The sequence below is a fragment of the Paramormyrops kingsleyae genome, chromosome 1 (assembly GCF_048594095.1).
Source record: "Paramormyrops kingsleyae isolate MSU_618 chromosome 1, PKINGS_0.4, whole genome shotgun sequence".
In the NCBI taxonomy this organism is placed as follows: Eukaryota; Metazoa; Chordata; class Actinopteri; order Osteoglossiformes; family Mormyridae; genus Paramormyrops; species Paramormyrops kingsleyae.
Window position 1 is genome coordinate 33,866,555 of NC_132797.1, and position 27,291 is coordinate 33,893,845.

The 27,291-nt window shown below is 44.1% G+C and overlaps 3 protein-coding genes across 4 annotated transcripts; 2 read left to right on the plus strand and 1 right to left on the minus strand.

Annotated features, from left to right (window-relative positions):
• Window positions 1–927: 927 nt before the first annotated feature.
• Window positions 928–10,785, plus strand: LOC111840843 (synaptonemal complex protein 2-like). The gene is made up of 27 exons (XM_072714267.1): window positions 928–1,042; window positions 1,168–1,232; window positions 1,552–1,671; window positions 1,785–1,901; window positions 2,015–2,119; window positions 2,246–2,270; window positions 2,372–2,457; window positions 2,712–2,800; window positions 2,947–2,981; window positions 3,089–3,231; window positions 5,250–5,302; window positions 5,841–5,886; window positions 6,022–6,114; window positions 6,246–6,306; window positions 6,424–6,608; window positions 6,792–6,834; window positions 6,992–7,038; window positions 7,118–7,164; window positions 7,254–7,299; window positions 8,274–8,323; window positions 8,728–8,779; window positions 8,897–9,038; window positions 9,118–9,167; window positions 9,475–9,598; window positions 9,754–9,821; window positions 10,047–10,110; window positions 10,264–10,785. The coding sequence occupies exons 2-27, from the start codon at window positions 1,227–1,229 to the stop codon at window positions 10,455–10,457; spliced, it is 2,091 nt and encodes a 696-aa protein (XP_072570368.1). The 5' UTR covers window positions 928–1,042; window positions 1,168–1,226; the 3' UTR covers window positions 10,458–10,785.
• Window positions 10,786–11,905: 1,120 nt separating this feature from the next.
• Window positions 11,906–15,057, plus strand: LOC140592086 (synaptonemal complex protein 2-like). 2 transcript variants are annotated; one of them, XM_072714278.1, is made up of 6 exons: window positions 11,906–12,788; window positions 13,118–13,207; window positions 13,424–13,523; window positions 13,725–13,783; window positions 13,950–14,016; window positions 14,415–15,057. In XM_072714278.1, exons 2-6 carry the CDS (start codon window positions 13,143–13,145, stop codon window positions 14,475–14,477), a joined length of 354 nt encoding a protein of 117 aa, XP_072570379.1. In that variant the 5' UTR covers window positions 11,906–12,788; window positions 13,118–13,142; the 3' UTR covers window positions 14,478–15,057. The 2 variants fall into 2 exon arrangements, with proteins under 2 accessions (XP_072570379.1, XP_072570378.1); XM_072714277.1 differs by having other exon boundaries at window positions 11,907–12,788; window positions 13,113–13,207.
• Window positions 14,777–25,541, minus strand: elovl2 (ELOVL fatty acid elongase 2). The gene is made up of 8 exons (XM_023806138.2): window positions 25,358–25,541; window positions 18,402–18,465; window positions 17,565–17,752; window positions 17,094–17,171; window positions 16,392–16,563; window positions 16,123–16,247; window positions 15,909–16,043; window positions 14,777–15,442 (listed from the first exon to the last, which is right to left on the minus strand). Exons 1-8 carry the CDS (start codon window positions 25,358–25,360, stop codon window positions 15,326–15,328), a joined length of 882 nt encoding a protein of 293 aa, XP_023661906.1. The 5' UTR covers window positions 25,361–25,541; the 3' UTR covers window positions 14,777–15,325.
• Between the last annotated feature and the right edge of the window lie 1,750 nt (window positions 25,542–27,291).

A 27,291-nucleotide genomic window follows, 5' to 3' on the forward strand; every position in this document is an offset into this window, starting at 1 on the left:
CAGTAACACTAAATGGGCATTGAAAAAAATACAGTAATACATTAAATACTATTTCTTATTTTACAGTTAATACAATATTACATTAACAAAAAACAATATTTTGTAATTACTGTGTTTTTTTTTTTTTACAGTTGGTACACTACTACTGTAACCCAAAAATACAGTACATAGCACTTAACCGTGTTTTACTTTATAGTTACATGATTGTTACTGCAAATTAAAAATATAAATGTTTTTTTTTTTACAGTTAGTTACATTTAATTTGCTGCCAGTTAATTACTGTGTTTTTTTTTACAGTTAGTTACATTTAATTTGCTGCCAGTTAATTACTGTGTTTTTTTTTTTACAGTAAGTTACTTGTCAATTGCTGCCAGTTAATTACTGTGAATTTTACATTACATTTTTAACAGTGTGTGTAAAAATAAATTGAACTGAAAAGACAAAGAGCAAAAACCAATAAAATACAGACGATTAAAACGAATAAGATACAAACATCTGAACCTCCAAGTAACGTGTGTAAGGTGAGGTACAGCGATCCGGTGCCGGTCCGTAGAGGCTGCTAGCTGTCTCATCGGGTTAATATGGTTAGGGTTCTAGTAAAACGGCTTAATAAACTCTTTGGTATCACAGATGTTAAAATGAACGGGTGTAAGCCCCGACTATCACTTAATGCTCTTGTGGTTGCTGTCCCGCATGTTATCACTATTAAATGAATGAATCCCACAGCTTTCACTGGCGTGTTTGCAGTCATCCTGTTATCACGGACTGTGTCCCAAAACACCCTAATAGACCTAATCCAACATTTTCAAACACAAGACAAGAAATCGACAGGAAATCAAATTTAATTAACGCAATGTAGAGCTGTATCTGCATTCGCCGTTTATTAGACGAATAAACACGGGGAACGATCAGGGTGGGTGACACAGGTTTAAAGAGCAGCGAAAACTCTGGCTTCCTCGGGGTAACGGCGATGCAATCAGCGGTGGGATAAGTCAGATAAAATCACCCGAGGGCTTTCCCTTCGTTTACCTCCAAGAAAGAGGTATTTTTGACACTTCACTAAAGCGCTTATCGTATGTCTATATTATGGCCATATTTAATGAAAATGAAAGGCGAGTATCATTAACTTTGGCCGCTTGTTACCTTCTCTGATCGTTTGCTCATTAGAATCACCTGTGATACTCGGACTGCGAAAGTCTCACCAAAGCAGGACAAAGAAAGAAGCCATGGTTGTAAGTCAGTTTTAAAACTAGTTTACTCTTTTTTAACGGCATAAAGTATGACGTTTGCATAGTGTCTGACATATTGAGTGTGCGTGAGTTCATTGTACCGTACGGCGTTTCTCTGCCAGCTTAACACGGGGGTGCGATCTATTTTGTCTTTCTTGCTGTCTGTAAAAGGCGCTGCAAATGTCTTCAAACAGCTACAGAAAGTGGCTTTAAAGTATAGTGTAGTGTTGTGTTAGATTCAAGCCAAACTGACTAAATCATCCAGAGAGAAAGGTAGAAAACCCACCCATTTTAAATGCAAATAATAATTGTCTCATTTGAGTTCGAGGTCGTTTTAGAAGAAGCCTTCTTCACTAAAAATGCCGAAAAGATCAGTGATGCTTTTCTTGAAGAGAGAACCTCCAAGTCTTTGGTAAACCGGATGGATAAAGTAATTAGTGAGGTAAACGTCCTTTATTAGCTTTGTTTATAATGTTTACAGTCATTTAGCAGCACGAGGTTGTGAGTTGCTATTTTCATTAATTGTTAATTAAATCTTTTTAAAATGCATTCAAGGAGCTTGGCAGGAGTGAGTTCGCCAAGGTCTTTCTGCTTCTGAGAGCCATTGAAAACGTGTGTCAGAGTGATGAAGACCTCATCCAGTCCTTCATCCAGCATGGTCTTATCGTAAAGATAAGTGATACACACTAGTTTATTTAACACGTGACAGAATATGCCGCAAAAGCACATTTAAATAATGAAAATGATGATCCTAGGAAGCCTGACCGATGCTCTTTTTACTGTACATGTTGGCCTGGTTTGAAAGAGCTGTGGAGTTTTTGAAGGTGAAGGAACTACAGCACCAAAAAGCGCTATCAAACTTAATTGAAGCATTCTACGACACCTCCATGGTGAGTGACCTGTGCTCTCCCCTTGGTGCCTCTGCTCCCCACAGCACCTATGAAGGCTGTGCTGCCTCTGTTGCCTTGCTGTGCTCGTCACATGTCCTGTCTAACTTGCCCTTTTTCTTCCCTTAGAACATCTGTCGGATCAGCTTGCAAGGTTATTCTAATTTTCCTGCATTTCTCTCCCTTCATGTCATTAATGCAGGTGCTTTTTCATACTCAATTCCTGTTCACTGTTTCTCGGCCTTGGTGTTTCAGGGAAGTCCCAGATCCACGACATCTTTGTGCTGCGATTCGGCGCGCTCGTCACAGACGCTGATGTACAGTTCGACCTTCGTTTAGAGGTGAGGTCATTTTGATGTGACGGGATGTGAACGGTGCCTAAAATGTGACACCCTGTGTTCACACAGTCGTATGTCAATAAGCAGGGGAGGTTCTGACAGGACTGGTTAGTAATAGCGGAGGTGACTTTCCTGCCGTGTTGTGCGTGGCCTTCTCTGTGCATTGGGGTACATTGGGGGCACCGGATGCTACATTGTATCGTAGCATGCAGATAGCTGTGCATCAGCGTTGGCTAACTCCTCTCACATAATTCCAGGCTATTCGAACAATAAATTCAATCCTTGATGGAGCTACCAAAGAGGAGAGGAAGAGGCTCAGTCTATCTGAAGACCACTGCTTACTTCTGTAGGTTTCTGTTGTATGGCCCATGTATTAAAATAGCTGAAGCCAAATGCTAGTATAGAATTTTCTACAATGTCTGAAGTTGCTGCCCTCTAGTGGAGCTTTTAAAAAGTCCTTTCATGGATTTGGTACATTTTCTCCCTCCCCAGTGAAGAACTGGCTAAAGTGATTGTGAATGTTGGTGGTAAGTATGTTGTACACCGATATTTAGAAGTTCGTGACTCAGTAGTGGTGATGCACATCTGCGGGTTTTAATGTGGAGTCTGAAGGCAGCATGGCTCCCCCGTTCAGACTATGAAATGCAGGTGGCCGTCTCTGAATCGCTCTGCCGCATGACTACCAAGAAGTGGAGAGAAGAGCTGGTTTACAAGTGGTTCCCCAACAGAATTTTTGCAGAAGCCTTCAAATCAATCAACGACCGGGAATTTGAGACTGTAAGTTTTTGTTTCTTAGTTTTATGATGTGTGTGCGTGAGTTCAGGGACGGATTACGGACCGGGCCAGCGGGGCCGCTGCCCAGGGGCCCTTGGGGTGCAGGGGGCCCGTGGGGCCCCTAGCCCAAAACAATTTGCAACGCTTATCAACAATGTATTTTCGTTTGTCTATTTTAGAGGGCCTACATTCTTTGATCCTCTGCCTACAAGGGCCCCTGACCCTATAGGGCCTCTGATGGAAACATGGAGGGAGGGCGTTTGGCTGCCAAGGGCCCTTGAATTGTGGTGGTGGTGGTGGGGGGGGGTCGGTGCTTTCAGGGGGCCCCCGGCCCTACTATAGGAACTTTAAAGGGAAATGGGTGCATGGGAGCCTACTTTTAGAAGGCCCTCTTAGGCCCTCCTATTACGGTCCTGGCTTCTGGCTACCAGGGGGTCCTAGGGAGGATGGGGGCTTTGGGGGCTTTTAGAGGGCCCTCTGATTATGAGGGCCCTACTAGGAGGCCCTAGGGAGGAGGGTGTAGTGTACCTTTAGAGGGCCATCTGATTACAAGGGCCCCTGGCTTCTGGGGGGAGGGGAGGGGGGCGTGTTAACAGCCTTACAGAAGGCCCTCTGACTAGGGAGCGGTAGCATGGTGGGATGGAGGCGGTTAACCTGCCCGCTGAGTGGCCCCCAGACCAGTGTAGCAGTGTAAGAGTTTGACCAGTGTAATCACTCCCAGGGCTGTAGTGGAGGCTAAACGCAAGTAAACACGGTTTACCCACCTCTGAAATTTCAGAATTAGAGTTTACCCACTTCTCAATTGATCTAAATGCACATCATAGTATAGTTTATGCACAAAATGTGATCACAGAATTCGTAGGTCACCCATCTCTTATTTTACCACTACACCCCTGATCACTCCGTTCTGTAAGGGGATATGGTACACAGGTGGATTCTGGCATGGTTCAGCTGGACACGGTACACATGTAGCGTGATCACTAACCGTGCCCCAACATGGCTCTCATTGTACGTTCACACCAGGAGAGACCAAAGCGAACACGTCGCCAAGGTCGTTGAAGAAGCTTCGTTGTTGAATTTGCTTTATTCACTTTGTTCGCTCATTGGAATGTTTGATTTAGCCTGTTACCGTGGGGCGTTGGTAAATCTATATATTAGAATTGGTTTTCACCGAACCGCGTCATAACTCATTACATAAGGTTAACTGACTTTTTTAACTTCTCTTTTTTGCTCTGGTCGCCCAATTCTCTTCGCTGCCAGTGAATTTGCTTTGTTCGGCCAATTCGCCGACTCTCCATAGAGAAATAATGACTTTCCTCGCTCTGGTCTCTTCTGATGTGAATGTACGTGACATCAATAATGACACTCCAAATAATAAATATTATTAGCTACGAGGATGTAATTGTCTTCTTTGGGAAAGCTGCAAAGCAACAATTGCAGATTATAACAGGTACATGGCATTTTGGTTCACTTTTATAGACATTTCTATTTCGAACTGGCACATTCTGGATTATTCAAACAGATAATGTTTGTTATGGTACGATCTGGTTGTGCTACGTTGCTACAGTACCTGTCTCTATAAACAGAGATGGGTAACCTGGTGCTAACATTAACGTGAGGTAATGGCATTAGGCTGTACTGATTATAATTTGAGATCCAACTTACTGCATCAACTTAAGCCACCTTCTTTTCACTTTTTCCGAGGTAAAAAGCGGCAAAAGATAGTTTTGTCAACATCATTCTGCTTTTACAACACGGTACGCCGCACTAGTTTGGACCCACAAGTGGCATGATGACGTAGCAACTAGCCATCCCAGATAATGCTGGCGGTTTTTTTTTTTTTTTTTTTTTGAGGGGGGGGGGCCTTGCGAACGTTTTGCCCAGGGGCCCACACAACCCATAATCCGTCCCTGTGTGAGTTGGTTTACCAGAGTTTTGACACAGCAGCACACTTTTAATATGCAAAAACCCAAAATTACTTTTTTTTTTTTTTCTCTCTTTTTTTTTTTTTTTTTATAAAGGATTGCAGAAAATTTCTCAACAGACTGAATAGCCATTTTGGAGATGAGCGAAGGTATATCACAGCTTGTCCACCCAATACTTTTACGTTGCTATAATATATTTACAATATGTTGGCATTTTATCTGCAACTTTAAAAAGACCTCTACCCTACCATTACACTGTGTTAGTATCCACACTCTTCCTTGTTTACAAGCAAAAAGTGTGTCGTGTTGTTACAACCCTCCAGGCCAGGGCTATGCAACTCACGGATCGACCCCTGCTGATTTTCCTTTACCCATGAACCAGGTGTGAAGCCTCTGTGGCCAATCAGAATCAGTAATTATTAAACAAACTACCGGGGAGAACTGAAAACGCAGCCTGGATTTGGAATAGAGGTCCAGAGTTGAATAGCCCTGCTGCAAGCCAACTGGTCAGGCCCAGGGCACTATAGTAGTACTATCAATTTATCTCTGTCTTCCAAGAAAGAAGAGTCAATGCAGCCAGTAAACATGATCAGATGATGTTTATGGATGTCTGGAAATATAGGTCCTTTCGAAATCTGATTGTAAATTTCTGTTGCTTCTGTGGTTCTGTTCCATTCTGCTGGACAGGGTGTTTACATTTCCCTGCATCAAGGCTTTTTTAGACAAGACTGAGGTGAGCATTGATACAATCTGCTGTTCAGATTGTATTCATTCACACATCATAGTATAAGTTAAAGCTGACCATACTCATATCATTGTCGTATGATGCTCAAATGGATCTTTGTTTATTATAACTCCATATCTGTAGCTATTTAAACCAGATGATGAGAATCTTGAAAAGTTCTGGGTAGATTTCAACCTTGGGACATGCTGCATCAGCTTTTTTGTGAATGATCCAGAGGTAGGATCACATTGGCTTTTTTTGTTGATGGAAACAAGCGTAATGACATTTGCATCGACTGCTTTAGATGGTCCATGAGCTTTGTTATGACAAGTGACTCGCTTCTTGTGTTTCGTCATGCTGTCGTGTAGGGAGCTCTTTGGGAGTCAATAAACTTGCCAAAAGCTGCCATCAGTGATTATTCCATCAAAGGTAAGCAGTCAGTTTTGACCCCAAAGTCATACTAGTGTCATTCACAACATGCGTTTCATAAGGAAGAGAAGATGTAGTGTATGTGCTGCCATTAATTCAGCTTTGACCTTTGGCCAGGTGTGTGCGACCCTGTGCCTTTTTCTGTGTTGGCAGAAAAAGATGACCAGAAAATCCTGACTGTTCGAATGGAAATTCCTGTCGCTCACATCAATATAAAAGGAAGAACTGTGAAAATCATTTTTGAATCGCAGTATGACATCCAGAATGCAGTCAGGCGTGCGCTTGGAGACAATTTACAATTGGTAACACGTTCACATTGTAAAGTATGCCTTTGTAACGTACTTTTTAGCTAGATTATGATGTAGGGTAAATTGTAACTTCAGAGTATTCAGATTTATGTTGCAAACTAGTGAGTACTGTATTCAGATCAAATGAAATGGAGCCTTACATGGCCACATGACTGATGTATTACCTTCATGTTCCAGCAAAGTACTGAGGGACAGTCCGTGAGCAGAAATCTTCTCAATGATGAGTATTTTATACATAGTATTTGAGTATTTTATTTACTGCTTTCTCTACTTCAGAACCCCAGTCCTCTTCTACTGTAGAAAAGTAGGCATTGTCTGTGTGTCAGTCCAGAATTTCCTTCAGATGAATAATATTTTTGAGTGAAGTACTGTAACACACTTCCTTTCCAGTTGCTCGGACCCGGGTTGTTTAGATGCTGCCGATGTAAGTGCTGAACTGAAACCGCCTCTGTTTTGGAGCAGTCACTGTTTTGTAAGGGAGGTGACCCTCTGTCCTTTTACAGGTGAGTGCTGTCAATGATGATGATCAGAAGTCACCCGCATCAGCATTGTGAGTCATCTTCTTATACTGTAATGTGCTCTTCTGCACTGACCCATGTGGAGTATTTAAACACCTCCTCGTGTGCTTGGTGTCCTCAGGGAGAAAGCTGAGCTCCTTCATCTGACTGATGAGTCAGAAACAGAGGTTTGCTTCTTGCTTTAACGAGTATTGTGGGATGTTGGTGGAGGGTAGGGAGTGGTAACACAGCTTGACATGCTCTTTACAAGCCATGCTGGATGTATCTGTGGGTGCCGGATATTTGTTTGTGTAAAGTGGATTTGTTAGGTTTCATAGCGGTGCTTCAGTGGGGTAGTAATCTGTGTGTGTTTAAAAGGTCTGCTGGAATCCTGAGGTCAGCAGAACTGTTGTAGCACTGTTGGGGTCGTGACCCCAAAATCCGCTCTGAGGGCACCTGACAAATGGCTGACCCTGTGCTCTAAGCCCAGGCTTTGCTCTCAGCTGTGTCCGTGTCTCAGTACCCAAAAGAAAAGTTTGTAATGTTATACAGACGCTCCTCTACTTACGAACGAGTTACCTTCCGAACGGCCGTTCGTAACTTGAAATGTTCATAAGTCGTTATTCAACATCATTTTAAGGGTGTACGCAAATACAAAGAACTGGGATGCTGGGAGTACGCACGCTAAGCTCCTGCGCGGCGGGAGTAGCGGACAGAAGTCGTACTAGGCGGGATTGGCACACAGGAAAAAAATTTGATGCTGTGAACAGGAAATGGGAGCCCAACGAACACAATTTTGACTTACAGTCCTCTTCGTTCGTATATCTGAAAGTTCGTAAGTAGAGGAGCGTCTGTACTGGCATAAAGGCCAGGGCTGGTCCTGCTTCTGTTCAGTGTGCATTGCAGTGTGTATTTGGACTGGCACACGTTAATGGTGCAGTATCTCAGACTAAGAGTGCCATGTCAAAGGGATTTCCACATGGCAGCAAGACGGACAGCATGTCCTTCCTGGCAGCTTTCAGGAGCTACCAGGTCAGTGTGGGGGCCAGAATTACTCATCAGAATCACTCAGTCACTCGTTGGATTAGCAGGAACATCACTAACTTTTTTGTCGTCGTTTTCTGTGAGCTATTTTAAACTGCGCCCCCTATCTTCCCCTCAGGTGGCGATGGCCAAAAAGAGACTCTTCAGTTCGTCTGCTTCCTCGAAAGGGTACGATCACATTTTTGAGGGCTTTTTCCCATAAAGACACTGCTGAATGAGCAACTGCAGGATGGATCACAAACAGAAGCTGCCACCTTCCTAATACATATTGCAGGAACACTGACTAATCTCAGTGTTTGAATGGCATTCTGTTTTACTCGCTTGCCGTGTATCTAGCCTGGCCTTATCTTCCCCTTTGTTTAAAGCAGCTTGCATGTGGAATAATGCTGTCCCAGACTGCACATGCTGCTCATGTGTTTGTGTTGATGCTTTTACTTTCTGATTTTAATGCACAGGTTAGTATCACTTTGCACAAAAAAGTAAATGAAACGCTGGAGGATTCTGCCCAAATGTGGCAAGACGATACAATTTGATGATACTCAATTCAAAGGTTCTGCTCTCATCTTATGCAGATTTGCAAAGTCCCTCCAAGACACGGGAGACAAGCCAAAAGAATCCCGCAAGGTTAACCGACTGTTCAGAGTGGGGTTGGGCGATTGTCATACAAATAGTCACCACTAGGTGGCCAACTTGTGAACGAGAAATCGAACAGCTCTCTGGTCACACCTTCTGTCACTGCAGGGTCATCAACCCAAAGCTGCTGCCTTCTCTGAGAGCAACAGCAGTCCAACTCAGGGAGGAGTAAGCGACAGTTTGCGTGTGAAAGAGCTGCCGAGGTCAGACTACACTAGGAAGAAACCCAAAGCTAAGTCCGCTCTGAGAAGTATGCTGGCCGCCAACGTCGCTTCACATAGGATTCCCTGCAAAACGTCATGTGATTGTCTCTCTTCATTCCCTTCAAGTTCTGCCCCAGTCCTCACCTAGTAGTGCTGAGGAACCCGGCACCATCAAGGTAAAGTGTTTTTCCACTGAGGGAGCTGTTTTCTGATCAACAGATGAGTTTAGATTTTTGTGAGAGTGCTAATTTCACATCCTCACTTCTGTGGCCCTGATGTGTGGCATGTTACAGGACGGAAGACTCCTAAAATTCTTCCAACTTCAGAGATCTTAAGGCTTTTTTTTTTCCAGATTATTTAGTTAAAAGTGTCTGCCTCCTGTGTATCAAATACATTTACATGATTTAAGTTATGACAAATGTTTTTCCTCAGAATTCTGAAATTGCAACATATTTTGATTGAGGCCAATCATTTTCTCTGCAGCACTCAACACCAAAGACTGCAAGCGTTAAGCTAAGCGGAGCTGCCGGCCTCATGGTCCGGCCTAGAGAGCTCAGCTTGGAGTATTCTCTCATTTCAGCACAAAAGTTTGAAGCCCATGTGGAAGGTCAATTCTTTTCCTAGATGATAAATTATTTTTTTGTAAAAACATCTGTTTCAGTAAGAATAACAATGCACATGTTTCATTATTTAACTACTGGCTGAGTCTGCATAGGAGATTGTTCTGAGCAGTGGACTTCCCTTGTGTCCTATTCCTCCCAGGACTTGAGAAGACTATCCTGGAAGACTCAGTATTCATGCCAGATGATCAGGATGGATCCCCTATTAAGGTAGCTCTGGAGAAACTATATATGACCTTTTATAGTATGGTCCTATTTTGTGTTTTGCATGTAATTATTCACCAGTCATACTGAACTGGAATTTCATGGAAATACCATGCAAATTCCTTTGGACATGGGTGACCTAATGTAAAATGGAGTGCTGTAAATGTCTGTCCACCATTAGTTCTCTTTATATGCTTGATAGTTTTCTTTACTAATTTTAATATGCACCAGAAAAACTCCCTTAGTGAAGTTCAAAAGTCTCCGGGAGCAAGAAAAAGGAAGCTTGAATCTCCAGGTGTGTGCCACTTCCTGTTTGGCGGTCGTCCTTTACAATTCTGATGGTTTCAATTCCATTTGTATAATAAAAAAAAAAAGTGCAGACAGCTAGGTTAGTGTAGCCCCGTGGGACTCTTGAAACTCTGTAATGTTGTTTTTCTTCCTTGCATAGTGCTGGATTCAGGTATAGGACCAGATAAGGGGCTGTCAACAATGGAGGAGGACCAGGGCACCGCAAGCCTCAAACCCAGAGGATTCCACCCCCCTAGCACCCCGGGGGCTACTGGGGGCATGTTTCCATATATCCATACTAATTCCATGGTTTCAGACATTCTTAATGAATACAGAGTAACAATGTTTAATTAGTACGTATTGGTGAACAAATGTTGTGTGAAATATTAATGCAAAATTTACTGGCAGTAGTGGACACACCGTTCTCCAGTGTAATGCGGCGTGTGCTCGCAGTAGTGGACACACCATTCCCCAGTGTAATGCGACTGTTCCCCTGTGTAATGCGGCATATGCTTGCAATTGCATTCCCCTGTGTAATGCGGCGTATGCTCGCAGTTATGGACACGCCGTTCCCCTGTGTAATGCGGCGTATGCTCGCAGTAGTGGACACACCATTCCCCTGTGTAATGCGGCGTGTGCACGCAGTAGTGGACACACCATTCCCCTGTGTAATGCGGCAAATGCTTGCAATTGCATTCCCCTGTGTAATGTGGCGTGTGCTCACAGTTGTGGACACGCCGTTCACCTGTGTAATGTGGCGTGTGCTCACAGTTGTGGACACGCCGTTCACCTGTGTAATGTGGCGTGTGCTCACAGTTGTGGACACGCCGTTCACCTGTGTAATGTGGCGTGTGCTCACAGTTGTGGACACGCCGTTCACCTGTGTAATGTGGCGTGTGCTCACAGTTGTGGACACGCCGTTCACCTGTGTAATGTGGCGTGTGCTCACAGTTGTGGACACGCCGTTCACCTGTGTAATGTGGCGTGTGCTCACAGTTGTGGACACGCCGTTCACCTGTGTAATGTGGCGTGTGCACGCAGTAGTGGACACGCCATTCACCTGTGTAATGCGGCGTGTGCACGCAGTAGTGGACACGCCATTCACCTGTGTAATGCGGCGTGTGCACGCAGTAGTGGACACGCCATTCACCTGTGTAATGCGGCGTGTGCACGCAGTAGTGGACACGCCATTCACCTGTGTAATGCGGCGTGTGCACGCAGTAGTGGACACACCATTCCCCTGTGTAATGCGGCGTGTGCTCACAGTTGTGGACACGCCGTTCACCTGTGTAATGCGACTGTTCCCCTGTGTAATGCGGCATATGCTTGCAATTGCATTCCCCTGTGTAATGTGGCGTATGCTCACAGTTGTGGACACGCCGTTCACCTGTGTAATGCGGCGTGTGCACGCAGTAGTGGACACACCATTCCCCTGTGTAATGCGGCGTGTGCTCACAGTTGTGGACACGCCATTCACCTGTGTAATGCGGCGTGTGCACGCAGTAGTGGACACACCATTCCCCTGTGTAATGCGGCGTGTGCTCACAGTTGTGGACACGCCGTTCACCTGTGTAATGTGGCGTATGCTCACAGTTGTGGACACGCCATTCACCTGTGTAATGCGGCGTGTGCTCGCAGTAGTGGACACGCCGTTCCCCAGTGTAATGCGGCGTGTGCTCGCAGTAGTGGACACGCCGTTCCCCAGTGTAATGCGGCGTGTGCTCGCAGTAGTGGACACACCATTCCCCTGTGTAATGCGGCGTGTGCTCGCAGTAGTGGACACACCATTCCCCTGTGTAATGCGGCGTGTGCTCGCAGTAGTGGACATGCCGTTCCCCAGTGTAATGCGGCGTGTGCTCGCAGTAGTGGACACGCCGTTCCCCAGTGTAATGCGACTGTTCCCCTGTGTAATGCGGCATATGCTTGCAATTGCATTCCCCTGTGTAATGTGGCGAATCATCGCAGTTATGGGACACTGTTCCTCTTTGCAATGTGACTGTTCCCCTGTGTAATGCGGCGTATGCTCGCAGTTGTGGACACGCCGTTCCCCTATGTAATGCAGCATATGCTTGCAGTTATGGATACGTTCCCCTATGTAATGCGGCATATGCTCGCAGTTATGGATACGCCGTTCCCCTTTAGTTTCTCTCATTTCCCTTCAGCCTCCCTGCTGGGTCTGGGTGCAGCTTTTCTTTCCTTCTCCTTAATTCCACACAATGGGACTGTGGCTAACAGCCAGGCTGGCATTCTTGCTCTGCCAAGTCCTGCCCTCGCTTCACCATTTTCCCTTTTGAGGCTGAGCCCATGTTTGTGCCTCTTTCATGCCTTTGGGAAAGACCATGCTGGCTCATGGGCCTGTCACCCTGCCTCACAGGCTCAACGTTAATCTGATCCATTCTGCTACGGTCATTTACGTATTCTAACCACAGTGCCCTTACTCCGGGTTAGGGTTACTTTTAAGCGGAAGACGCACAAAAGCACTAAAAACTTGGAGATACGACAGAAAATGGGTATCGTCCTGCTCTACCTGTACGGTGTATTACCTTTGTGTGTTAATACATTTTTTCCACCCTAGAGAGGATCACTAAACTCTTTGTAGAAGCCTCGGAGTCTGACACTGAGATGGCTTCTGGGGTAACTGCTGCCTTTCAGTCGTTCAAAAAGCAGCTGAAGGACCACTTCTCGGTAAAGACCATGACCATGCTAACATCTATTCAAACTCTACTTGCAGTCATGTGACAGGAACTCAGAATCCATACTAAAGTTTAAAATTGTAACAGATTTGTTTCTCTGGGAATGAAATATAAAATAACTTATGTACAAGACATTTGAGCAGTTTGCAAGACGATTTTTACACCCCAGCTTTGTGGTTCGGGTCAAACATTGAAACGATGAACCATGTTGGTCTGGTTTCCAGTTTGACTTCCAATTCACACAAGCATTTTTGTACTCTAACCAAAACCACACAGTATTAAAATGTGTGTCGGGTGACTTCTGTGAATTTGTCAGTCCAGGTATCGGAAAATAGAAACCCAGTCTATGGAGTCTCTCCTCGACTGTCAGGAGAGTGTGAGGACACTGCTGAGCTCCGTACATGGGTACAGGTAAAGGGCACCATTCTGGAGAAGAGCAACTACTGCTAAGATATCAGTGGATTAGAGCAAATGAGATTAATGGATGTTTGAATTATGGAAAAATACTATCGGCCTAGTCTGTGCAGAGTCATATTTTTGTTTGAGAGACATGCAGGGCCAGCCTATCAGTAATCTAATTGATCATAACATGACTTGTGTTTTCTAAGCATCTCTGCCTGTCCACAGGCTCAAGCACCTGGATACCTTTCAAACCACTGTCATCAATGAGCTGGCTCACCTAGAGCAAGACTGTCACTCCCTGAAGAAGATCGAGAGGGAAGTCATGGTCTGTATTCTTGAGTTTCCAGTGCTCTGCTTTGTAAAACTGCAGTGTAATGCTGTTATAAGCACTGTGTCCGTCTGGGTTTGGCATTCTCCAAATAGTATATCAAGCATCAATACTGCTGATTATGGAAAACAGTCAACAGTGAAACTTGCAGTCATGACATCATGAAAGGTTATCAGCAGTAAGTTTGCCTGTTCGCAGAACTTCTGGAAGGCGGAATCCAAAGTGGTGACAATGTTCTGCGAGAAGCAGCAGCACAGGTGAAGAGGAGTTCATCATATCCACATGGTCAAGCCAATATATTCAAATATCAGCAGCGAGTCAATATTGCAGGAACTGCCTTAAAGTAATGCTGGTCTGTAGGCTGTAAATGGTACTTATGACGGAGCTTTTTTGTGTGTGTCTCTCTATTTTGCTGTTTTGCAGGTTGCGGTCGCTGGAGCTGCTTAAAGAAGCGGTCCACAGTCCAGCCACGGAGGATGTGGCTTCTCAGGTCAGGTGCATATTGCTTATACGCTGCAGTGTGATTAGATTGTTACTCGTATTGTTTACTACCAGCAGCCTCATTTCCTTACTTAAATAGCAGCAAGAACTCTCTCCAATTACCCGGGTTTTTGGATTGGGTATAAAATCTATTTCTGTGTTGGCACTTCTGCAGTTCAGGCAGCTGCTCCCATGTTGGCCTATAAATTCATACAAAGCTTTAAATCCAATGGAGGACAATATCAGCAGTTAGTGACCCAAACCTGCTCACAAGGCAGGTTTTAGTTGGCTGAACTCGTCAACAACGTGTAACTGTGAACATTAAAAGGAAGCTGTGACCACTGTACGCTCACAGCAAGATGGCTGCCACCCAGAATTTGCAGACGTAACTTGTTTTTCCTCTTACAGGGAATCTCAACGGAAGACAAGACAACCAGTTATTCCACTGAAGCCACCAACTTAGTTACTTAGACCTTCGTAAATAGCACTGTTGGTTTGTTTGGTATTCTGTGTGTGTGTGTGTGTGTGTGTGTCAGCAGTCAGCCACACGGATAGACTGTCACCCAAGAGCATTTGAAAGGAGCACCAAGCCACATCTGAAATATTTCTGCTGAAATTAGAAATCAGCCGCTAACTGAAGTGATCATGGTGAATTGCGCAAATCTTCCATGTATCTTCTGTTTTATTTCCTCCTGTACTGTTTTACAGCCACCAGTATCCATGATTATCTTTCCTAAACTGCCCATGTACAAATTCAATTAAAGTCAGTGTAAGACACAAACATTTTTAAATTTTAGTTTTCTAAAATAATTTAGTTAAATGAATTTACCTTCAAGTGGTCTGTACCAGTAAACTAAGACAACAGAATGGAAGTGTAATCCATCAGGAAGGGGCTGTGATTTAAGGCATTTTGATTTGAATGACTGTCGGCATAGTTTGCCTTCTGCTGTGTACACACACCTGCTATTGCTTGTCTTGTTCATAGACAGCAGCTTTAAAAGGTGGTATTCGAAGAAAGACTTGCTGCGTAATAAAAATGTTCCTTCAAGCATTTTGCCTGTGCATGTTCCACCTAAATGTAAACTCATACAGAGCAATGGTTTAAGATGCTGCATGACAGGACAGAAACCACACTGTGATGCATACAGCATCACATATGAGTTTTAAAAAAACAAAGAATAGCACTACATATAAAAGGAAGTACTAAGAATTCTATATAAACCTCAGTACAGAGATTGTACCACTGCTTTACTGAAATGTCTTAGTCAGGCCTTGGATTGTGTTACCTTAATTCCCCTCCCCCATCCTGACCTATCCAACTACTGCCTCTTCTGCTTAGAACTTGCCCCATTGATGGCAGAATATCCATTTGCATAATTGTTCTGGACGTCTCTCTGATCCTTCCCGTCCATTGTTGGTCGTCGTTTTCTGTACGTCTGAAATCACAGGAAAACGCAGTTGAGGGAACAGTCAGGGTGTTCTGGACAAAGTGAGCCCCTTCGGTCATGTGACGCTTAGGGGCGTATACCCAAATACAATAAACCTACAAACAAGTTCTTTAAACATACGTATTTGTTCTTTAATATGTGTACTGGGAATTTCAATTTATACATTTCAATCAATGCCTTGTTTAACCAGAACATCAGCTGGCCAGTTAAGTGCTAGGCCTGCACAATATCAGAGTTCAGACTTCCTCAGACGGAAGTGAGAGCGTATACATTTCTAAAATCTTAATTGTGCAAGAAACCCAACAATTTAGGTCCAAAGGCTGATGCTGTGACCTAAAGCCTCTATGGCTGCGAGTCTGATTCCTACCTCTCTCTGGAGTTTGCAGGATGGCAGGATGAATAACCGTGTGTTATAACACATTTCTTCATATCAGGGATCTACTCCACTACATACCTGAATATAAAAATTCACAAAAAGGATGACCAGAGTCATCATATAAGACGACTGGAACAGGAGGCAGCCGAGGGGGAATCCGCAGGGATAGACGGCAGCGCTGAGCGTGTGGGTGATGGTCATCAGGAACTGAAGCTGGGGGACGAAAGCAAGATCATGGGTGTGTCCTGACTGAGGCTTCCTGCCCTTTCAGGAAATCCATGATCAGACCTACCAGCTGAGCCTGGGTCAGGTACTTCTTCCACCACAGGTATTTGTGCATGGATGGAATGGTGGACAACCCATAGTAGGAGTACATCAGTACATGAATGAAGCTGTTCAGCAGTGGTCCAAAGAAGCCTTTTAAATAAGGGCACATAGGAACACCAAAGTGAAGTCTGGAGGGTATTGTGGTCATAGTTGCTGTATTTTCAAATTAAAAATTGATTTCAAACACCTAGTTGAGTAAACCCAACGGATCTCTAAGCATAGGATTACACTTACTTTGGCCACAAGGTATCCAATTGAGAACACACCACCAGATGTTGAACATGGAAGCATGATGATATACATGCAGGAATGTGATCTGGTTGTTCTTCTTCCTCAGAACAAAGAACACTGTGTCCAGGAACTCAATGAGTTTGGAGAAGTAGTACCACCACAGTACTTTAGCGACCTGTTTAGTATGGATACAAAATCCTCAGAAAGACACAGGACCAGTAAACATCATGACAGTACTGGGGCTGTCTCAATCTAAGTCTAATAGCTTTAGCTGGTGGCAGCATTCAGGTGAAGCTCAAAGTGCAACAATGAGAAGATGAGCAGCTGAGAGATGTTCCATGCTGTGCTGGTGGCTGAGCTTTAAGAACAGCCTCACTGGTGCTTCACAAGCAGCTCAGGCACATGGTGCTGCATGGTGCTGGCTGTGCACACGTACCTATCGCTTCCAGTAAAAGCTGGAGCTCCAGCTCGCTTCCCAGTTCTGGAACAGGAAGCGTTCTTCGTTTACCCGCTTCACGCTACACACAGCTCAGAGCGCTATGGCTTTCACAACCAATTTCATTTAAATTGGAAGAGTTTGACAAAGACATGCACGCTCTGGAATAGCATCTGTGTTATATTTCACCACGTTCATTATCCAGGGCTCACTGAGCATCTCCTTAAAAGGTGAGACAGCGAGGAAAAGGGGCACTGCTATTGGCTTACCCTGATATCCCCATCTCCAGCGCTGTTCAGGTTCTGACATTGCAGCCGGTAACCTGCTGTCCAAGTGGACAAGATCAGCTGAAATGGGACCATTTCATCAAGTTAGTGAGTCCTATCACTGAGGCATCGCTCGTTTCAGAGTCAATTCAAAGACCAGTGGCCTGTACTATGAAACAGGGTTACTGGCTTATCGGGGTAACTTGTCGGATTTAAGGTAGTCTGGGCAAAATGTAAGTGAACGAATATGAAGTCCATTTAAACTGTGGTACCTTAAATCCGACAAGTTACGCGGATAAGCCAGTAACCCTGCTTCGTAGTACAGGCCACAGGCGAAGTCAGCTTTTAAAATGACAGTTAAGCTTTTCTGGTTAACAAGTTGGGGGCTTTTTGAAACACGGCAAGGTGAACGGCTTCTTCTGATGACGAGTTAACAGCTTCTAACAGGAAAATCTATGAAAGGGCTTGTCTTACCTCAATGAGCATGTAGAAGGACAGCATGGTCACCACAAAGTTATACACCAGTAAGACTTTTTTCAGGGAGTATGCTGTCCTGTTCTTCATATATATTTGTCCGAAGTAAATTAAGAGGAGGTATAGGGCAGTGAAGGACAGAGTGGGAAGGCAGGAATCCAACAGGAGCCATCCTCTTACCCTGGAGTCTGAGAGATAAGAAGCAGCTCATCAATCTCTACATTCATCAGACTAAAGATTCTGAAGATCTCAGAAGACATCTCTTAGTAAGAAGCATTTAAACTGTGATTGAGGCTCAATGCAGTGACCATTCAGTGTCTGATTATACTACTGATACTTTCAAGTATCACCCAAATTTTGCTCAAAGTGAGTTAATTACAGTGAAGATAAGTTAGTCTTGACTAACAGACATATATTTGTATGTCTGTATTTGAGCAGAAATTTGTCATTGAGTTTGATTTCCCTTCTGCTAAATGTGACAGAAGGAATAGTGTATAGTATATATGGTGTGTACGTCCTGATATTCAAGAAAAACATGGATGTTTCCTTCATACTCCTATATAAACAGAACTTCCACACAGAGGATACAGTTACTGAGCTGTTTATGTGGTGTCTCCTCAAAACATCCTGTGAAACCTCAGGTTGTTCTGCAAAATTATATATTACTGATACTAGATTAGATATGCTGGCCTAGATATTACTGAGTCACCTCAATGTAATTAAATTGGGTTAGGGTTACATAACAAACTTCCAAAATCATCTCAGATATTAAAATATATGTCAAAAAAGCTATTAGTGCACATTGGAAAAAATATACATTATTTGTACAACACTCACCTCTTTTCCCAAACAGATCTTCCAAAAATATATTTAATTTTTTGTCAAAGGCTTCTATGTGGTCCTGTAAATAAAAAAAACTATTAATTTAAAGGAACTCCTATAGGTCCTGAACACATGCTAGTATGAGTATTAAACATACCTAAGACATAACAGACCCAATATGCCTCCCCTCCCAGGCCTACCAATGTCCAATTTTACTCCCTCCCTCTCTGCTTGTCTGCCTTCCTTCCTTCTTGTCTACCTTCCTCCTACTCTGCCTGCCTTCCTCCCTCCCTGCCTCTTTGTCTGCCTTCCTCCCTCCCTCCCTCTCTGCTTGTCTGCCTTCCTTCCTTCTTGCCTACCTTCCTCCCTTCCTGCCTGCCTCCCTCCCTGCCTCTCTGTCTGCCTTCCTCTCTGCCTCCCTTCCTCCCTCTCTGCCTGCTTCCCTTCCTCCCTCCCTTCCTCCCTCTCTGCTTGTCTGCCTTCCTTCCTTCTTGCCTACCTTCCTCCCTTCCTGTCTGCCTCCCTCCCTTCCTCCCTCTCTGCTTGTCTGCCTTCCTTCCTTCTTGCCTACCTTCCTCCTACTCTGCCTGCCTTCCTCCCTTCCTGTCTGCCTCTCTGCCTGCCTCCCTCCCTGCCTCTTTGTCTGCCTTCCTCCCTCCCTCTCTGCTTGTCTGCCTCCCTTCCTCCCTCTCTGCTTGTCTGCCTCCCTTCCTCCTACTCTGCCTGCCTTCCTCCCTTCCTGCCTGCATCCCTCCCTGCCTCTCTGCCTGATTCCCTTCCTCCCTTCCTCCCTGCCTCTGTCTCTCTGCATGATGATGTTAATGGCACTTTGACCTTCAGTTGAGTATCACTGACACCCCCCACCCCCCCTCTGGCCTGATGAGGTTACAAAATATGCTTATTTCAAAAAAGACCACATTCCATGCCTTTATAGTTTTAGTACTGTTTAATCTGAAAACTTTGAAGACATGAAGTGTCTCCTGTAGATCATAAGGATCAAATGACTTTCTAGTGAGCTACACAGATGATAGACAGACAGACAGACAATTAGAGATGGATGAAGGATAGATGTAATATTTGATTTCATATACAAGTGTTTTATGGTATTGTTTATACATGGACGTGTTTGCATTTTTGTGTTAATCATGTGATAAGTGTGTTCCCAGGTGTTACTCCAGTTCATGGTTCTTGGATGCAGTCAGGTCCCAACTCGCTGGATTTGCTAATCCATTTCAGATGCCTTTACTCAGCTCGTTACGCATTCATGTACAGATTAGATCTTTCCGATCTCCTTTTCCAAGAGCCCTATGGTGTAATACTCAGGATACATGAAATAGGCATAATGGCCATTTGAGTTTGCTGTGCAGCCAGAACTGTTAGCTTTAAGCTTTAGTCTTCACTGGTAATTTCCCTGGTTGTATGCTAAAATCACAGATGGGCTTTGTAAATCAAGATCTGGATTTGAATTCTTCAATGCAAGTGTTTGTTTTAACCTCTTAACCAAAAGTGATTTAGCAAGCTCTTGTGACAATGGAGGATTTATTCATTGTTCATCCATATTCCGCTGAACTTCATTATTTTCATAATCCAGAAACATCTTCATAGCTGAGAACCTGAATATTCCTTGCTGTGTTCCAGCATAATTATTACCTTTTAAAATAAACCAGTTAGTTCATGAAACTGATCCATTTGTATGATAACACTGTTTTGTTGTTGCCATCCTTACTGCAGTCAGCTTCTTCCTTTCAGTTTCCAGCTGTTTTAATTTCAAACACCCGTTATTAATTTATCTGGAGAACTTCAGATGACTTAATGGATGTATCCTCACCCTAAATGAGCAGGACATTCAATCGTGGGTAACTAAGAATGAGGTTATTATGCATTTTGTTTAAAGCCATGTTGGGCATCACTTTCTGGGGCCTGTATCGCAAAGCCTGATTTCTTGCTTAGCCAGGTAACTTGTCAGATTAAAGGTACCCCTGTTTAAATGAACTTCATCTTCCTTCACTTAACCTTAATACCTTAAATCTAACAAGTGATCCGGCTAAGCAAGAAATCCAGCTTCCCAGAGGTACCTGCACAGCGGCACATTGCGTTCTGTGGTATCTGATCAGTTCTCTGTGGCTCTGTGAGTAAATAAGGAAACCTCAAAGTTTAACACATACATTTGGAATGTATTATGAATTAACAATATATGATGGCCATTATCATCAATAAAGTGTGTATATATATATATATAAAATTAAAGGAACGCTTTGAAAACACATCAGATCTCAATGGGGGGAAAAAATCATGCTGGATATCTATACTGATATGGACTGGGTAATGTGTTAGGAATGAAAGGATGCCACATCGTTTGATGGAAATGAAAATGATAAACCTACAGAGGGCTGAATTCAAAGACACCCCGAAAATCAAAGTTATTGGTACCCCTGGTATTCTATGGCAAATGCCCACCGAGCTCCACGATCCTGGGCAGTGAACACAGGGCCCACTAGAGGACGTTGGGCCCTCAGGCCACCCTCATGAAGTCTGTTTCTGATTGTTTGCTCAGAGACATGCACACCAGTGGCCTGCTGGAGGTCATTCTGTAGGGCTCTGGCAGTGCTCTACCTGTTCCTCCTTGCACAAAGAAGCAGATACTGGTCCTACTTATGGGTTAAGGACCTTCTGCGGCCCTGTCCATCTCTCCTAGAGTAACTGCCTATCTCCTGGAATGTCCTTGAGACTGGGCTGGGAGACACAGTAAACCTTCTGGCAATGGCACGTATTGATGCACCATCCTGGAGGAGTTGGACTACCTGTGCAACCTCTGTAGGGTCCAGGTATCACCTCATGCTACCAGTAGTGACACTGACTGTAGTCAAATGCAAAACTAGTGAAAAAAAACTGTCAGAAAAGATGAGGAGGGAAAAATGTCAGTGGCCTCCACCTGTTAAACCATTCCTGTTTTGGGGGTCATCTCATTGCTGCCCCTCTAGTGCACCTGTTGTTGACTATATATATATATATATATATATATATATAAATCTTACATTTTTATGAGTGTTTCACGCAAATAAACCAAAAACCATGCTTGATTGCTAAAGTCATGAGAATAATTTTGTGCCAGGTTGGAAAGCTGGTATCTGATCACGTCGGTTTAACGCAATTTGAACGATGCCGTCCATTCAGCTGACGGCTCAGCCAAAGCTAATTAAGAGCTTGGCAGAAACCAAGACCCAGCTGGCTGTCAGAACCTGGATTAAAAATTCCTTTACATAGCTTGTGATTTTTATTTACTTGAAACTAAATATTTAGTACAGGAATTTGGGTACAAAATGATCTGAAAGGTTCAACGACAGATACTTTGATCACATGTCCCTAATGATAATTCCACCAACAGTGTATATCCATAAGACCGGTTTCCCATGCTTCACCTATTTCCTGGGATTCCAGTAGCTGAAAATAGCTGCCAAGATTCGAGTTCATTCTGAGCAGTTGTTCTCAAATAATATGTCAACTTATGTAGGGAACTTGTGTCCCTGGTCGTCTACCAGTCCTGCAAATCACTAAGTATTAATTTCGTGTAGATTTAACTGGGGTTATTATAAATCAGCAGACGTGAAGCAGGAGCATCCGTGATCGGATCTATACCTTCCATCTTTATCTAAGGCCACTCGTCACCCTGCCGGGAAAAGCTTTATCATACTTTTTCAACTTTTTCAAAATGTTGCTTCTGAAAATGCCAGCCTGCAAAATGACATAATATTTTCCTCTCACTTTACAGCATATCAGCTTATTCCCACCAAAGGGTCAGGAGCACAGTGCAGCCTTTGATTCCATCTAGAAAGGTTATCTAGTGGAGAGAATTTTAATGCTTATTGATCAGATTCACCGCCGTGTACAGTAACGGACATCTGAAGGGTGGTTTAGCCTGAAATTATCTGAAATTACAGCAGCACATGTTCCCCCCGCGTTTGCTATAGTCGCCCAGCTCCAACGTTAGGGTCCAGCATCATGTTCCCCCGCGTTTGCTATAGTCGCCCAGCTCCAACGTTAGGGTCCAGCATCATGTTCCCCCCGCGTTTGCTATAGTCGCCCAGCTCCAACGTTAGGGTCCAGCATCATGTTCCCCCGCGTTTGCTATAGTCGCCCAGCTCCAGCGTTAGGGTCCAGCATCATGTTCCCCCCGCGTTTGCTATAGTCGCCCAGCTCCAGCGTTAGGGTCCAGCATCATGTTCCCCCCGCGTTTGCTATAGTCGCCCAGCTCCAGCGTTAGGGTCCAGCATCATGTTCCCCCTGCGTTTGCTATAGTCACCCAGCTCCAGCGTTAGGGTCCAGCATCATGTTCCCCCTGCGTTTGCTATAGTCGCCCAGCTCCAACGTTAGGGTCCAGCATCATGTTCCCCCCGCGTTTGCTATAGTCGCCCAGCTCCAGCGTTAGGGTCCAGTATCATGTTCCCCCCCGCGTTTGCTATAGTCGCCCAGCTCCAGCGTTAGGGTCCAGCATCATGTTCCCCCCGCGTTTGCTATAGTCGCCCAGCTCCAGCATTAGGGTCCAGCATCATGTTCCTCCCGCGTTTGCTATAGTCGCCCAGCTCCAGCATTAGGGTCCAGCACCATGTTCCCCCCATGTTTGCTATAGTCGCCCAGCTCCAGCATTAGGGTCCAGCACAATGTTCCCCCCGTGTTTGCTATAGTCGCCCAGCTCCAGCATTAGGGTCCAGCATCATGTTCCCCCCATGTTTGCTATAGTCGCCCAGCTCCAGCATTAGGGTCCAGCATCATGTTCCCCCCATGTTTGCTATAGTCGCCCAGCTCCAACGTTAGGGTCCAGCGTCATGTTCCCCCTGCGTTTGCTATAGTCGCCCAGCTCCAGCGTTAGGGTCCAGCATCATGTTCCCCCCGCGTTTGCTATAGTCGCCCAGCTCCAGCGTTAGGGTCCAGCATCATGTTCCCCCGCGTTTGCTATAGTCGCCCAGCTCCAGCGTTAGGGTCCAGCATCATGTTCCTCCCACAGTTAGCTGAGTGACCGCAGTCCAACCCCAGAGGCTTCCTTGTATTTTATTTGTTGTGGCACAAACTCTACAGACCAACTTAACCTCATACAACCTATGCAAGTACAGTAAGTACAGTAATTACAGTAAGTACATTATGTCCATTATGTAATTCTGCATGGTGTGGTAGACTCCACACAGGTTGTTTCTTCATATGAAAACTGTAATCACCTGTGTTGTATTTTTAACTTGTTCCCTACATTACAACATTTAGCAGTGTTTATAATTATAGTTTAAGAAGTTTCCCCCATTATGCACAGCATGCCATAATAACATCAAATTTTTTTTGTCTAAGGCATTCCCATGTTAGGCCTATATGTATTTTAACAAAACCTGAAATCTAAAACCTTACCTGGACAGAATTGCTATTGTAGAAAGTTAAGATCTGACACCTCCCACCTCTGCCCCAGGTAAACTTTTGTCTTTCTGTCCCATTTCACACAGTTTAATTCCTCTATTTTATACACAATGACCCTTCCTGCACCCTTTCATTCATTTAATTTTTACTACATTGTTCACTTTTTATCTCAAAACTTCCTTTTCCGCAGTAGTTTGAATTGTGAGTCGCAGAATAATGAAGCCCATAAGCCATTAATATATTTTGCAGTTCATTATTTTTATTATTAGTGTTATTATTGTGTCTTTGGACATTCTACAAACCTTTCAGGCACAATCCCCCCTTAACCACCACGCCACCTGGAGGCTTTGTAAATAGCTTAACACCATGTCTGAGTGACTGAAATAATTTTTTAAAACAAATTTGGTGTTATTTTTAGCTAATTGTTTGTCTACATATGAAGGCACGTGTGTGCGTGTGTGTGTGTGGGGGGGTTGCCCCTTTTGCCCTGCTTTTGAGGTTCTCAGTGCCCGTTTTCGACCCGGCGATCAAGCTAAATATACCAGTCGGGACCCACCGGTAGGGGCGCCGTAACGGGAGAGACGAGGAAAAGTATAGGACGATTCCAAGACCCCCCCCCAAATCAGCAAAATTTACCGAGGAGGACGACCACCTGCCCTTCGAAAAGTTTCTGCACCTCCCATATGTTTAAAAGTCATATTTTGTATTACAAACACCAGTTAGTACAAAATAATTTAAGTGAGAAAGTTGTTTTGAGTGAAAATCTGTGTACGCACGGACTAAATAGGCGCCGATCGGCTGTTCTGTAACCGAATACCGGCTCCACATACGCCCCATTGAAATAGATTATTCTCTCTTTTGTAGTACAAAAAAGTCGCCTCCATTTTGTGAGGCTCAAAGGTCTGTCTGTCTTTCTGTATTGGTGAAATAAATCTGAAATTGACAGACAGACCTTTGAGCTTTGAAACTCCGCAATCGGTTTGTCTAAATAGACACAGTAACCGGTCACAGGCAGATGTAAAATAATGAAACTGCTCAATTAAGACCTTGTCACTGTATCATCACTTCATTATCGTCTCCAGCAGCAGCAATAATTCTGTGCCGGTTACAGGGTTACAGTTGTTCATTTAAACTCACTTTAGAAACTTAGCAGTGAAAGTACGATCGGGGCAAAGTGAAGTGGTGTGGTGTGACTGAAAATATACTGAAGAAAAACGGTTGATTGTTGGCGATTTTAGAGCTTTTCCTGTAACCCAGATAAGTGTTAGTCGTCAATGGGAAATTCTATTCAGTGATACCTTTTTCAGATTCGAGCACTGATTTTCTTTATACAATAAGCTAAAGAGAATAGTGCAATGTCCACCTAAACTGGAGGGAAAAACAATTGCATTGAATTTAAAAGCGGCTCTATACTGATACGATTGCAATAAATAAAATAAAAAAGACATCTATGATATTATAGGCAACATACCACATGCTGTGACATCAAGGGCATCGCTATGTCCACATCCTCATCATCGAGGATGTGGACACACGCATGGTCATTGAAATGTTCAAACTGACAGCGATCTTACCATGTTCACCCGATATGAAGCAGGCTGATCGATCCCGGTCCCTTTTAGGAATAACAGTGTTACAAAGAGTTAGGACACACAAGTTGCTGGCCAGCGCACCGGACAAAGGCGCTCGGCTGCGAGCCGCGAACCCCAGTGAACCGCAAACCTGCGTGGAGCCGAAGAAGGACGCGCCGTGCAGCCAATCAGCGCTCGAGCTGCGACAGTTCTGGTCTCAGCATCACGGGCGGGGATCGAACCATCACCCGGAGGAGCCGGAGCGGCCGGTGAGTGGACGGCGAGCGGGGGTGGGCTTCTGCTTCTGTGTCGCTCTTCCAGTCACAGCGAGGCGCTCAGGGCGCACCTATTACAGCGAAGCAGATTCTCTTATCGTGGACTCTCCTAAAATTGCAATGCAATTTAAATGCATATTTTTTAATAGAAAAATTCCTGCCTGTCCACTTTTTCCTGTAAATTGTTCATTGTACACCAGTACTATTCACTCAACAAAATAAAAAATCGACGATGATCATGCTAATATAAATACTTGTTCCAGTTTCTCTTAATATTTGTAAATCGAAGTGAAACAGGTTTTTGGTCAGCAGTCGTAAAACAGCACTGACTGTTCGCGCTTTGTCATCGAATTTTGCAAATACTGAGACTGCCTGGAATTGTAATTTACTGCTAATATGAATTAAATGCTGAAATATCTTACGATGCTCTGAACAGCAGGTGTTACAGGGATTTTTGTGGCAACAGTTATATATAGATCACGGGCGTTAATGTCACATTGAGTGTATACAGCCCTATACTAACCTGAACCCTGCACCGGATAAACAGTGGGAAGATGGGTGTATTTATACAGCCACGGAGGAAATTAAGAGACAGCTCTATAGTTTTAAGCACATCTGCATTTTTAAATCCTGGTTCTGCTGGCATAAGGCTACGCCGAGCTGCAGGTTGCTTTCAGATTCAAAATTTGTAAGACAGCAGTACAGGAGGCACTGAATCAGCCAGGTAAAGCGTGGAAGTGACTTTCTAATGCCAGAGATGACATCAAGTGACCTTCAAAAGGAATGGGAAACATTAAGTGCAGGTGTGAAGTGCACTGCTAGGACAGTTCGCATCGGGCTGATAGAAGCAGGACTGAAGTCCTATAAAGCAAGGAAGAAGCCCTTCATTAATGAGAAGCAGGGAAGAACCAGGCTGCAGTTTGCAGAAAAATATATGTTATTTACAGACGCACAACCATAAATTGAGAAATGAGTGAAACAAAAAATTGCGCTGTGGCCTCTTAATTTTTTCCGTGGCTGTATGTTTGTACCTAATTTGTAGGATTTTAACCCATAATATAATTTGGCTCTAGCATATAAAGTGAGAATAAGGTTTATAAAAACAGATGTTGTACTGAAGCCACACAAAATCTATTTTGCCGGTTGCATCATCTATGGTCTATGTGTTTGTTACGATCCCCAGTCTAGGGTTGGGGATCGCCAGAAAGGTAGAGGAGAGGGAGAGGGGAAGGCGGGACAGGCAGGGAACGGGAAAGGGGAACACGGGACACAAAGGGATCTTTTTTTGTATTTTTTTATATTTATTCACAGACACGGTTACAAACACGAGGTGCAACAAACTTCGGGAGTGACCCACGCCAAAACAACAACCAAAACAGCTAACAAACACGTCCCAAACTAAGCTAACTCTAAAGGTAATGAAAACAAGAGGAAACAAAATGACAAAGACTAAGTGTAACTCCCTAACCAAAACAACAGTAAACACCACGTTTGCAAAAACAAAAAGGCAGTCACTCCTTACGCACCTAACAGACATGTACAGAAAACACACAGGCCGAAACACGGTATCCGAAAGGGCAAGGCAAAGAGAGTAGTCAGGAGCTAAGCGAGAGTTCAAACCAGAAGACAAACAAACCGAAGGCAAAGTTACCAATAGGGCAA